The sequence below is a fragment of the Oncorhynchus nerka genome, linkage group LG4 (assembly GCF_034236695.1).
Source record: "Oncorhynchus nerka isolate Pitt River linkage group LG4, Oner_Uvic_2.0, whole genome shotgun sequence".
NCBI lineage: Eukaryota > Metazoa > Chordata > Actinopteri > Salmoniformes > Salmonidae > Oncorhynchus > Oncorhynchus nerka.
In genome coordinates this window covers 32,131,424-32,145,848 of record NC_088399.1, presented here as the reverse complement: position 1 = coordinate 32,145,848, position 14,425 = coordinate 32,131,424, and the positions used below count along the sequence as shown (strand labels likewise).

At 44.2% G+C, this 14,425-nt stretch overlaps 1 protein-coding gene and 1 long non-coding RNA gene across 2 annotated transcripts in view; both read right to left on the bottom strand.

The window, feature by feature from the left end:
• Positions 1 to 8,007, bottom strand: part of LOC115122181 (uncharacterized) — a 29,254-nt gene extending 21,247 nt beyond the window's left edge. The window contains exon 1 of the long non-coding RNA XR_003862423.2: positions 7,672 to 8,007. This is a non-coding gene — a long non-coding RNA (uncharacterized LOC115122181). The remainder of the gene's footprint in view (positions 1 to 7,671) is intronic.
• The window catches only part of ank1b (ankyrin 1, erythrocytic b), an 87,859-nt gene extending 75,157 nt beyond the window's left edge, over positions 1 to 12,702 (bottom strand). Inside the window, 1 exon segment of the mRNA XM_065017460.1 lies at positions 12,386 to 12,702. Coding sequence (XP_064873532.1) covers positions 12,386 to 12,511 — 126 coding nt within the window. The 5' untranslated portion in view covers positions 12,512 to 12,702.
• Between the last annotated feature and the right edge of the window lie 1,723 nt (positions 12,703 to 14,425).

The window sequence follows — 14,425 nt, the reverse complement described above, 5'->3', positions numbered from 1 at the left end:
CAGTGCATGGGAGATACTGAGCAATGGGGATACACTCACAGTGCATGGGAGATACTGAGCAATGGGGATACACTCACAGTGCATGGGAGATACTGAGCAATGGGGATACACTCACAGTGCATGGGAGATACTGAGAAATGGGGATACACTCACAGTGCATGGGAGATACTGAGCAATGGGGATACACTCACAGTGCATGGGAGATACTGAGCAATGGGGATACACTCACAGTGCATGGGAGATACTGAGCAATGGGGATACACTCACAGTGCATGGGAGATACTGAGCAATGGGGATACACTCACAGTGCATGGGAGATACTGAGCAATGGGGATACACTCACAGTGCATGGGAGATACTGAGCAATGGGGATACACTCACAGGGAAGGTTGCTTGATTCACTGGCTTCGAGTCCCTTTGGTTCAAATCATATGTACATCATTCAAAAGACGCTGTTCCTGAATATGCAGAATGAGCAGGAAATGGGGTAGACATTAAGCTTGGTTCAATGGATCACGGTCGATAATCATTATTAACTCCATCAGCAGAAGCAGGGAAGAGGCAGCGAACTTAGCCTTTCCACTGTCAGTTAATTAGGCAGAATGTGGACACCACACAGGAATTTGATATGGTGCAGAGCACGTGCACATCTTAACCAGTTGATAACAACACAGTGCCTCAAACTCACACACAATCACACACACCTCAGACTCACACACAATTCCAGTAGCCTACAAACAAACACAAACACACACAAACACGCACACACAGTGACCCCCGGCAAACAAATTAACATAATATGTAAATTGGTATTAATGTCAACGTCCATGGTCAGACTGCCTTCCTAAACTTGCATTGGGAATCATTCAGAAATATTTGTTGAATGCCAAACCAAGCAAATGGAGTAGACCTAGCTTCCTGCCAGAGGATTCCCAACTTCATTTACATAATGGTTCCACCAAGCGTGGCAGTTATTCTATTTTCATCATCTCACTTCCCATTGGCTGGCACGGGAGAGTGTTCATCAGCATTCACCACAGGTATCTAAACAGGGAGGATTGCCAGAGGTACACGGTTGGGGCGACAAACCGCCTATCAGTCTGTCCATAGTGTCACTCCTTTAGCTCTCCCTTCCCCTCTTTCTCTCCTTGTGCCTGTAAGTGTTTCCAGTATGTGTGTGCTATTGCACCTGTAGCAAATAAACAGAGAGTAATCAAAAGAGAGCAACCAACTGTGCCACCTCCCAGATATAATAGTCTCTCTCTTTTCTAAGTGTAGAGGACATTTTCCTCTGCTCTTTGCTTCTCTTTCTCACCCATCTCTCTCTGCCTCTATACCACTCCCCTCTATCTCCTTCCTGCAACCCATCTCTCTGCATCCCTTTATCTACCTTCTCTCTCCTTTTCCTTGTGCTCTTCTCCCCCCCTAGTGGGAATGGGTGTAAGCTGCTCCTTTCTTCCACTCCCCCTCTCCTCGCTCTCTCTCTCTCTCTTCCTCAGTAATGTGCTCAATGCTACACCATTAGAGGCTAGCCAGAGAGCAGGGCTAGGGTCAGGGGGAGGAGAGAGGGATAGGGGAGGGGGGAATGAGGCAAAGGGGCTGGAGAGGGGAAGAGGTTGAGGGTGAAGGAGTGAGGGATGCGGAGCTGGTTGGCAGAGGACGGTAAGGGAAAAGAGGGACACTAGAGGGTTGGAAAAATGAAGAGGAGAGGGAATGAAAGGAGCGAGTGACAGATGGGAGACGAGGACAGACAGAGCTGTTTGTGTGTGTGCGTGTGTGTAAAACTCCCTGGGCCTTGTTCTGTCAGGGAGCCAGCTGATGGATCTACCCCTCCCTGATCAAACACATCAATCAATAACACAGCATCAACACTACAGAGGAGCACAGCGACACAGACATGATTACTTACAAGTGCACTGCACACATACCATCTACTACCACTACAAGGGCATAACTGTACACAGCTCTCTGCCCCAGCCTAGCCAACTATCCCTCAACTATTATCTCCATTTTAACATTGCTAGTGTATCAACCTTATACAAAATCTCCCATATACCTTTGCTACAGTATATTTTTCCTCTCAACAATATTTCCTCTGCCCTTGCTAGATCATCCATCTCCTCTCAACGATCTTCCACGAGGTATCTGCCCTTTCTAGGGATACCAATTGAATTTCCCTTTGTTTTCATCCCAAGGACAATTGTTATCAACTGTCTCAGTGGCCTCCACTTGTCCCCAGCAGCACATACTGTACATAGAGTCCAGTATGAGTGGTATATGGAGTGTCACGGATGGGATGTAGGGTGTTGCCAAGGCCACATGATCCACACAGACCTTGAGGAGCTCTGATTCCATTACATAACCTGGCTCGCTGTCTCGGTCTGATAATGAGAGGGCTGTGTAGCAGAGGTCTAATGGCCAGCCCCTGCAGCCAATCTGGGGGAATGGTAATCGAGATCAGATGAAAACAGCCCCAATCTGTGAGGAGCCGATTTCTCTTGTAGTAGCAGCATGTTAGTTATAATTAAGGTCAATTAAAAGACTATGGAATCCAGTTGCAGCTGATGTGTGTTTTTGGGCTTACTCTCAGGACTCAATCTCTGTATGGTTGGTGTGCAGCGTCAATATGTCACACTGTAATCACCATGGCAAAAATCTGTCACTTCAGATGCCTGCCTCTTGACCCAAGGTCAAAATAAACTTTGCAGATGCGATTTACTGCCATTACCCATCCCCTGCACTAGAAGGGCTCTGATTGGCTAGTTCCTCTAGAGAGGCGATGTACTGATTAACGGGCAGGCTGATAGATGAGCTGTTTGATTGGCGAGACAATATATCTATCTGAATGGCATTGGCAGACTGGCTCCCTCATTTCAAACAGGGAAAACACACAAGAGGTAGGTATCAGGTCCCAACAGCCTTAAATAGTCACTGTTGTTCTCCTCTCCATCCCGCCTCCAGGTGGATATCTTCCGTCCCAGAGCTCTCACTCCATTCAGTCCCTTTCAGACCAGTGGGCTGGAGAGAGATGGCCAGAGTGGGGTCAACTCGCCACCAAAAACAGGCTTGCCCATTGTCCCTAAAATACTACAGTGAGGTGGAAGTGATTGGGGAGAGGATAACTCAGGAACAAACAGATGCTGTGCAGGACGCCATACCCCTTCCCCGGCCTAACCCCCCTCATTCTCTGCCTTCGGTTGGCAGGGTGTCTGTTGGCAGCAGGACAGGGTTTGGGCTGATGTATAAAATTAGCTCAGACAAAGATTCAGAGGTTACACGCTTCTAATGAAGCTATTGATTTTTGATGAGCCAAAACAGGGCGCTTTTGTCTTTAGGAGCTGTCAGTGGATCTCTTTTCGTGACTTCACTGCATCACATTACTCAACACTGAGACAAGCCAGAGACAAAACCTCGAACCAAAGCAGGATTGGGCCAAGACACATCAAGGAACCGTTCCACACAATACATGCAGAAACACCATGTCATGTCACCATCAGCTAGCAAAGTAGACACACACCCTGTAGACATATGATGAGATGTGCACACACACACACACACACACACAAACACAGAAAGGGACACTCACGCTATGCAGTGAGAACCCTGGGGTTGAGACAGCTGTGAGTCCAGCTGCAGATAAAACATGTGGAAGAGGTCCCTAGGCTGGGCATCCACCCTTCTCACCTCTCATCTGCCGTCCACACCACTCCCCTTTTCATTCATCCCTCTCCACAGAAACTTGCATTAATCAGTAGATTTGGTATTATTAACTACGCCACATACAGTATGAGACACTACAGAACAGATATAGCACAGTCAAGTCAACCTACTTTTCATACTGAGTCACGGTGCCATAATCAGAAGTAGGCTATAGCTTAAGTTTTCCAGCTAATGTCTCAAAAGTACTAATCATATAGGGCCCCCTCTCCATTACTTTATTACTTATCCAGTCGGTTAAGCTCTTAACATGGTGGTGACAGTCCTTCCCAGAGGCCTCTCTAAGAGCTTCTAATAATGGATCTCCACCCAAAACTACCGGATGTGCTGGGAAAATATCTAATACTGGTACTTGACTTTACAGTGGCCAAAACACCTTTCCATAACCAATAAAGGTGAAGGCATTTTTTAACACTGAATTAAACAACCCAGTTAATTGTTTCATTTGACATTAAGTCGTTTATTAGCATGTTCACAGATCTGTAAGTGCGTGCCTTTAGCCAATTGTTTTTCCGCTCGTTGTCAAGTCGTACATAATGTTTGTCATGACAACAAACACAACAGGGGATTTGGCTAAATTGCTAATTGATCTGCTACCGGACTAGTAGTTTATATTCCATTGTATTCATTTACACACACGTGATGGTTTCTACAACAAACTGCACATCAAAACCTGGCAGATCCAACCTCTGCTCCTATCTGTCCTTCACACCTTCAGTTGCCATGGGGAACCACATCCAAGGTCTGACAGCAGTGATGCTGGGCCAGCTACTGTTTGTGTGCAAGGACACACAACATGCATGTGTGTATGCACACACTCACGCAGTACGGACATACAGTACACACCAACACGCGGCCCCATTCATATTGACAAAACAGTGCAATCTGGCATTTTTCTTTAAGTCAGCTATGCTTTATTACTTATTCCAAGCACTTATAATGTCACTTTTCACAATGGCAATTAGAGCAAAATAATTCTGACTGCAGTTGGCAATTATCCCCCTGTCAGCAGAACAATTCTCATTGATCTGTTGTGTTTGATAAATGTGTCACCAGATCCCAGTAAACATCATCTTCCACTATCATGAGGGTTGCAGGTAAGTTTGATAGATGAGATGAAAAAGGTCCTTAATCCACATTGACAACCATAGTCTATGTTCAGTGACATGTTAGACCATGTTAAAGCCCAGGTGCCTTTCAATAGGCTGGTACTTAAGATCTTAATTGAATTTGAAGCAACATAACATGGCTGGCACTAAACGAGATGGGAGTCTAGCAGATCAATATTTCTAGTCATTAAAGTCAGGTGATTTTGGGTAATAAAGGCAAGCATGGCAGATGGGATGGCCATCTTGTGATGAGGTAATAGCCCTGCTGAAACCTGGCTAAACCCTACACTGAGGATAACCTCCACCTCTAACCTCTTACTGTAATATTTCATACAATCCTATAAACTGCAATTTCATCCCTATCTGTCTCTCTGTGACTGCTGCCTCTACTTGGCACCTGTTTTCCACTGCAGGTACCTGTCATAAAGACAGCAGACTTTATGTTCCTGTTTCAGAATGTTCTTTCAGCATGGCGGTGGCTGGGATGAGGGGTGCTTACACATCAGCCCGACCTTGCTTCATCCTGCCTACTCCTCTGAGATGTATACACACACACAGGTCCCTCAGAATCTGGGACACTTCTGTTTGCGCCCCACACACACGTAAACATGCTCACGCCCATACATTGCTGTTCTTTTCATATATCAGCTTAGCAGGAAGACTGAATATAGGGCAGAATTCTTACACACAATAAACACCATGGTCTGTGCAGTTCCGGCCGACTGGGCCAGGGTAGAGCTTTACACTCATACCGATATACGGGTTGAAAACGGCAGATTTGGACACTGAGAAGTGCCTAAATTAGAACGCAGTGGCTGCACAGTAAGATGCCATACATGATGGCAGAGCTCAGGGTCTCCGCCTCACAGATATGGATGGGTTTCCACTGAGATCCATTCTGAGAACCGCGTGCAACAAGATCCCAGAAATGTTCCATACTCAGATAAAATGTATTTCTCACAAATATTTTGCACAATTGCTATTTTATTTACATTTTTTATTACATTTTGTGGTATCCAATTGGTTGTTACAGTCTTGTCCCATGGCTGCAACTCCCGTACGGACTCAGAAGAGGCGAAGGTCGAGAGCCGTGCGTCCTCCGAAACACAACCCAGCCAAGCCGCACTGCTTCTTGACACAATGCCCACTTAACCCAGTAGCACCAATGTGTCGGAGGAAACATTGTACACCTGGTGACCGTGTCAGCGTGCACTGCGCCCAACCCGCCACAGGAGTCGCTAGTGCGCGATGGGACAAGAACATCTCTGCCGGCCAAACCTTCCCCTAACCCGGATAGGGTCCCTAAATATGGGAACTTTACATTTAAGAGGATTTTTCCACTTCAAATAAGTGTAGCTGAATGGGAGGAGACAGGTTAAAGAAGGATTATAAAGCAATTGAGACATAAATTGGGCTGTTCTGAGGTCAAAAGGGGGTGCAACTCAATATTTGGAAGGTGTTCCTAATGTTTTGTACATTTGGTGTACGATCACTATGTTTGATGTACAGTTACAATAAGACAAGGCATTATAACCTGGGTTGTCCTGAACAGAATGTGCCCATGTTTATTGTATTGTGAAGACAATTTGCCGCAGACCATACATTTGAATGCACTCATGACATTATATACGCACCAAAATAACGATCTGCTACTCTGAATTACCTAATGAAAGCCTAACACTGTAAGATCCTATTTTATAATTTAGCTAATCATGTTGGCAATAGAACAAGCTTTCAAATTATGCCCACCTGACCCAGATTGTGATTTATAATGGAACGTTTTTGGATTGCTTAAACAAAAGCAGTAATTGTGTAAAGGTGGGGATGCAGGGCTGTGTTCCAACAACTAAAGGGTGCTTGCTCTAGTTCCTCAATGGCCCAGCTAGGAGAGATAAAAAAAAAACACCTTATATTTGAAGACTCTTCTTTGAGTCAAAGGTGCATTTAAATTCATCAGAAACTGTGGAGGTGTGTGGCCACTTGGAAAAAACAGTTAGACCTCTTAAATCCTTTTAATTATTTTTCTTATGTTACACCTACCCCAAATATTCCAAGAATTTTCACATCATGTTACTGAATGTATCCAGAGTATTTTCAGATTTCGTTATCAACAAATGCAGCGAAAAGCACAGTAAATGTAAAATGCACATGAAATCAACAGTGTAGTGTTTAGATTCAGTCTTGTCAGGTAAACTGTTGTCTCCTCACCTTTAGTCTAATAATTTCTCCATAATCTCCAAACTGTTCCCTTTTAATTGTTGTTTAGGGTATGTTGTGGTGAACTGTCATTACAATTGCTTCCTGGGAACCTGGACCACTTTTGGAGCGAACATGTGCTCTCAAATCGTTTGCTGATGTCGAACACAGATGACAATTATATTCCTAATAAAGCCAATTTAGCTAGCTAACATACACCTGGAGAATACAAGTTATATTCACTATGGCTAGCTAGCGTTAGCAACGTTTTCAATGAGAGCTAAATAACCAGCTAACTAGCAAACAATGAAAACAGTATAATTTCCTAATTCGAAAAAACACTTCAACACGCTCTGTTTCATGTTTCATAGTTGCAAGTACCCCTAGCGCAATGTTGAATTATTTAGTCATTTAAACTAGGGATACACCGATATGGTATATTTGGCCGATACCGATATCCAATATATTCCTTGCCAAAAGAAATTAGACCGATAACCGATATAAAAAGACATGTGTGACCTTTAAAGCATTCTAGTACAGTTAAATAGTTGAAACACACACACACACTGACCAAAAAGTTGTTTTGTTGGCATTTACGTATGTCCCCATTACCAGTAAAACATAATCAAAATCTATTTAACTTACTTACTTGCTGTGATGTTTCGTTGTTCATTCGTTCAATCTCAACCAAGATTCCATCATACATGTCAAGCAGTGAAGTTTCAGCTCTGTCTGCCCGTGGCCTCTCTTCCTCGGTGCGCACTGTCACTGTATCCGTTTCCATCTTGTCCAGCTGTGTCTGTAACATTTAACGTAAATCCTTTTTCTTGTCTGGATTGAAGTAGCGATCCTTGTACCTAGCATCGAGCATGTTGGCGACACAGTAATGCGGGTCAGATAGAATGCCACCAAATCGCTTGTTCACAGCCTCTAGTAGAGTACTTTAAGTTTTAACCCCACAGTCTGTGTCGGCAGTTTTGTTGAGTAGGCGTTTCAATGCCATGACAGAGGGTATCATGTCTGCCTACGTTATATAGGTATGCACGTCATCTACCTACGTTATATAGGTATGCACGTCATCTACCTACGTTATATAGGTATGCACGTCATCTACCTACGTTATATAGGTATGCACGTCATCTACCTACGTTATATAGGTATGCACGTCATCTACTTACGTTATATAGGTATGCACGTCATCTACCTACGTTATATAGGTATGCACGTCATCTACCTACGTTATATAGGTATGCACGTCATCTACCTACGTTATATAGGCATGCACGTCATCTACCTAAGTTATATAGGCATGCACGTCATCTACCTACGTTATATAGGTATGCACGTCAGCTACCTACGTTATATAGGTATGCACGTCAGCTACCTACGTTATATAGGTATGCACGTCATCTACCTACGTTATATAGGTATGCACGTCATCTACCTACGTTGTATAGGTATGCACGTCATCTACCTACGTTATATAGGTATGCACGTCATCTACCTACGTTATATAGGTATGCACGTCAGCTTCGACATCGGTTTTGCACATCGGCGTTAAACTAGACATCGGGCCGATATAACGTGCATCCCTAATTTAAACTATTTATTTTTGAAAACTCTCAATTTTTGCCATAGCCATTCATGGCTTCTAAGGGTTTGAAAGGTGAGCAAGCCTGTCCGAGGTGTCAGACTTGATGACAGTTGCAATCCATCGGAGCGCTGTGATTGGTTGAGGCAGTGCTTAGCGAAGGGTCAATTGGTACACACAGATATAGCACAGTCATTATGCAAGCAGTACGTAGCAGTTTCAGCAAGTCTTCAAAAAATGTTAATGCAAAATGTTAACAGCTTGGAATTCCAAGGTCTAAGACAGTGCACATCCCTGGTCATTGAAACATTTATTTGGTCATTTTTAGTAATCTCTGTGCCTCCACCTATGAAGGAAGAGATCATCCTCAAGCAATTCTAGAAAGAGTGAATGCCTCTGAGGTCACACTGTAATGGTTTTATCATTAGAGGACTGCATCCAGGAGGTTATATAAAAGAGGAATGAGGTACCCTGAAGCCATATCATCTCACACACACACGCGCGCGCGATTGCACATACAAACGGACACGCGCTCACACACACAACGCATTAGCAGGTCTTGAGTCTAGTATTGTATTAAGTCTACACCCTGTAGAAATAGGAAAATGTACTACAGCCCAATGCATTGCAATGAAAACACACAAAACATTCTACAGCATCCCTATATTTACATCCCTATAATACTTTCTCCACTTTTCTCAGCCAACCTAAAACCCCAACTGATCTGTAAATTGTGATGATTGAGAAGATGCATTCGGAAACTATTAGGACCCCTTGACTTTTTCCACATTTTGTTACGTTACAGCCTTATTTTATGTATTAAGTATTTTTTCCCCTCATCAATCTACACCCAATACTCCATAAAAGGCATAAACAGGTTTTTAGAAATGTTTGCAAATGTATCAAAAATAAAAAACAGAAATACATTATTTACACAAGTATTCAGACCTTTTGCTATGAGACTCGAAGTTGAGCTCAGGTGCATCCTGTTTCCATTGATCATCCTTGAGATGTTTCTACAACTTGATTGGAGTCCACCTGTTGTAAATTCAATTGATTGGACATTATTTGGAAAGGCACACAACTGTCTGTATAATGTCCCACAGTTGACAGTGCATGTCAGAGCAAAAACCAAGTCATGAGGTCAACGGAACTGTCTGTCCCGTAGAGCTCCGAGACAGAATTGTGTTGAAGCACAGATCTTGGGGAAGCGTACCAAACATTGCTGCAGCATTGAAGGTCCCCAAGAACACAGTGGCCTCCATCATTCTTAAATGCAAGACGTTTGGAACCACCAAGACTCTTCCTAGAGCTAGCCGTCCGGCCAAACTGAGCAATTGGGGGAGAAGGACCACGGTTATGGAGGTGACCAAGAACCCGATGGTCACTCTGACAGAGGTCTAGAGTTCCTCTGTGGAGATGGGAGAACCTTCCATTAGGACAACCATCTCTGCAGTACTCCACCAATCAGGTCTTTATGGTAGAGTGGTCAGACGGAAGCTAATCCTCAGTAAAAGGAACAGCCCGCTTGGAGTTTTCCAAAAGCCACCTAAAGGACTCTCAGACCATGGGAAACAAGATTCTCTGGTCTGATGAAACCAAGATTGAACTCTTTGACCTGAGTGTCAAGCGTCACGTCTGGAGGAAACCTGGCACCATCCCTACGATGAAGGAATGTGGTGGCAGAATCATGCATCGGGATGTTTTTTCAGGGGCAGGGACTGGGAGACTAGTTAGGATCGAGGGAAAGGGGAACGGAGCAAAGTACAGAGAGATCCTTGATGAAAACTTGCTCCAGAGCACTCAGGACCTCAGACTGGGGTGAAGGTTTACCTTTCAACAGTACAACGACCTTAAGCACACAGCCAAGACAACGCCAGAGTGGCTTCGGGACAAGTCTCTGAATGTCCTTGAGTGGCTCAGTCAGAGCCCGGACTTGAACCCGATCGAACATCTCTGGAGAGACATGAAAATAGCTGTTCTGCGACGCTCCCCATCCAACCTGACAGAGCTTGAGAAGATCTGCAGAGAAGAATGAGAGAAACTCCCCAAATACATGTGTGCCAAGCTTGTAGCGTCATACCCAAGACAACTTGAGGCTGTAATCGCTGCTAAAGGTGCTTCAACAAAGTACAGAGTAAAGGGTCTAAATACTTATGGGTCTAAATACTTATAAATACTTATGTAAATTTGTTATTTAATTAATTTATTTGTATAAATTTGCACACAAAAATGAAACGTGTTTTTGCTTTGTCATTATGGGGTATTGTGTATAAACTGATGAGGCGTTTAAAAAAATCCATTTTAGAATAAGGCTGTAACGTAACAAATTTTGGAAAAGGTCAACGGGTCTGAATACTTTCTGAATGTACTGTATGCATGAAGATATTGTAGTGTAGACGCCTTTCTTTTTACACATACTGACAGGGTAGATCATCACTTTATGGAAGGGTTATCATTAATTCATTATGCCGCTGTCTCACCCTTATTCCAATGCCAACCTTGGCATACAGCAAGCAATGTTTTCAAATGTGTGTGTTGTATTGAAATGATTGCAGCCAACAATTGTTATTAATTGGTATTGCAGAGGTATCCTCTACTTCTCTCCTCCCTCTCTTTCACCGTCTCTCATTTGGATGGTGTTGATGTGGAGGTCAGAGATAAAAGCTGGCCTGTGACAGATGTTCTGAACAGGATATCCTCCCTGTAAGATGCCCTAACATTGCTGAGACTGTTTGCCATAGTATGAACAACCGTCACGTGGAGCTACGGGCTCCCTCCTCTGCTCTCCTTATTCTCTCTCTCTCTCTCTCTCTCTGCTATTCCATCTATATCACTCTGTTCTCTCCCTTTCTCCCACCATCCTCAGACTTCTCCAAGATCCCACTACTCTACACACCGACCTCACGTTGTCTTATAGTGATGAGAATACACACACAAGACATCAACAATGAGGTGTCATGTCACCATCATTACCCAGGTAATGAGCAAATGAGCCATGATAATTTAAGGAGCAGGTGGAGATATATCACTGTAGCCCACAGCACAGAACACTGAATCAAGAGATAGAGGCAGCTGCAGTGCACCCTATTGGAGAAAATCCTTTTAACCCTTAATTTCACAGGTAGAGCTGGGAGGTTTACATTAAAACAGGCTGTTCTTTAAAGGAAGAATAATAAACTTAGCAAATGGGGAAAGGAGGGAAGAGATCACTCTTTCCCTCTCAGCCGAGGATGGATGAACAGTCTCTTTCACATACTCATCTAGGAAAGTGACTACAAAAGCCAGCCTATCAGAGATATGTGGCACATACTACAGCAGGTCCACACGAGGGGAAAACAATAGAACCTGAAAGCCACATTAAACCCAGCCAGCAGGACATGACGACTCAGCTAGGAGATTAGGAGAGGGGAAGAGTGGAGGGAGACAGAGAGGATCCCTGCCTGTCTCTCCACACCGCCCCGACCCTCTGTGACTCCACCCTCCAAGAGAAATGACATATGGGGAAAAGACCAGAGTAAAAGAGCATAACACCCTCCTGGGGACAAGCGGGCAGGGCATGTCTGACTGAACAAACACAACCTGTGCATGAGCATCTGTGCATGACTGGTTAACACATGGCGGGTGTGTGCGCGTGACTGTGTGTGTAATTATATTGTTAAGTGTAACCCGTCCTGTACAATGGAGGGAGGGAGACAGGTTGAGAAAAGGAGGAAATTAACGAAAGAGAGAGAGGCAGAGAGAAATTGACACCATCCTCAGTCAACCATACCTTGCGTCTTCGGTCCCTCGATCGATTCCTCTTCTTGTTCTTCTCCTCCTCCTTATCCTTCAGCTCCTGAGCTGCGAGCTCCGCTAGGTCCTTGTTCTTGCGTAGCTGCTTGGCGGCTTGTGCCATGGTGCAGCAGCTGCTATCGCCGTAGCTCCAGTCGTCACAGTAGCGGTCCCCGTCCCTGCCCCAGCCCAGGCTCTAACGACGGCTGTGGCTGCCACTGCGTGTGTGTGACGGTGGCGCTGGGAGCGCCTGTGTGTGTGAGACCGAGCCCCCAGCAGCCACAAATGAGATGCTGCTAGTGTTACTGCTGCTACTCATCCAGTAAGGCTGTGTTGCACTGATATGCCTCCCCTCCCCCTCACCCAGCACAGACCAGTCACGCAGTCCTGTGCTCAGCACGGTGGGGATCCTGCTGCAGAGCTCCCTCTCTCTTTCTCCCTCTTGTATGTCCTCCTCTGCTTCTCTCTATCCTCCTCCTCTACTGTCCTCTACTTCACTGACCAAGCTGCTGAGAACTGTGTGTGTAAAATACAATTGTAAGGGCACACGAACTGCAGATTCCTTCAAGTAATTTTTGTCTCTTCTTGCCTCTTCCACGGTTCCACGATTCCCTCAAAGGAAAAGGACAGCAATCCTGCAGTATAGCAGAAATGTTGTTATTCTTCAATCAAATATATAAACTGGGTGGTTCGAGCCCTGAATGCTGATTGGCTGACTGCCGTGGTATATCAGGTCATATACCACGGGTATGACAAATAATTTATTTTTACTGCTCTAATTACGTTGATCACTAGTTTATAATAGCAATAAGGCACCTCAGGCTTTGTGGTATATGGCCAATATACCACCGCTAAGGGCTGTGTCCAGGCACTCCGAGATGCGTCGTGCTTAAGAACAGCCCTAGCAATGGCATATTGGCTATATACCACACCCCCTTGGGCATTATTGCTTAAATATACAGCATTTTCTTGCTCTGTTCTAAATGCTATTCTATAAATCTTTGGGTTTTCAAAGATGCATAGACAATTTTGGTATGTATTTCTCTGTGTGATTTATTGACATGGAGTAGTACACAAGCAGTAAGATGGGCTGTGTTCACCCTAGCTGATCAGGTTCTGTTATGTTTTACAGTCAGCAACAGACAAGGAATAAACATCACAAACATGTGTGTTTCATAAAGATTGCATGCATGTTACCCCCCTGTCTTCTCCCTCTCCTTTTCACTGTAAAACAAATAATGAATCATTCCAGAACTAATAAGGACCTCATACAAGCATTGATCGAGGGAAAGAGAGCAAGGGCAAACATGAAGTAAAAGGCATATTCTAGTCGCTCCATTTATTTATATTCCAGTCACACTAAATGTAATCTCAGCGCTATATTTGGGATCCTTCTCAACGCCGGAGACATAGAAACAAAGGAATTACACTGACATCATGGTGGGGGTCTCACTCACTCTTCATAGTCTTAAGACAGCAGCCACTTGACCGGAAACACATTAGTCATATTTATTTACGGTTGCCATGAGCCAATATATCAGCACACCTGCATTCAACTGCCTGGCTTGAGAATGCAACTGAATCGCTTTGCTCATTCCAGTTAGCCTACCCACAAAATGAAGCATTAAATCAATACTGAGCATAGGGAACACATATTCAAATATATTAAACTGTGCATTCCTCAGCCAAGCATTTTTATTTAAAAAAGTAATTAAAAGTGTTTCCCATTAAGGACTCATAGATGAATAGGGGATGTCTCCCTGGTGATCAAGCAATTTATTTATTGTGTGTGTGTGTGTGTGTGTGTGTGTGTGTGTGTGTGTGTGTGCTTGTGCGTGTGCGTGTGCGTGTGCGTGTGTGTGTGTGTGTGTGTGTGTGTGTGTGTGTGTGTGTGTGTGTGTGTGTGTGTGTGTGTGTGTGTACAGTATGTCAATAAAACCTGCATTGATTTGGGATCTTTCCATTCATCACTTCTTCATGCGTCATTCAATAGGGTACAAACTCCACCTACCACTACTGACACCAAGCAGGGAGGGAA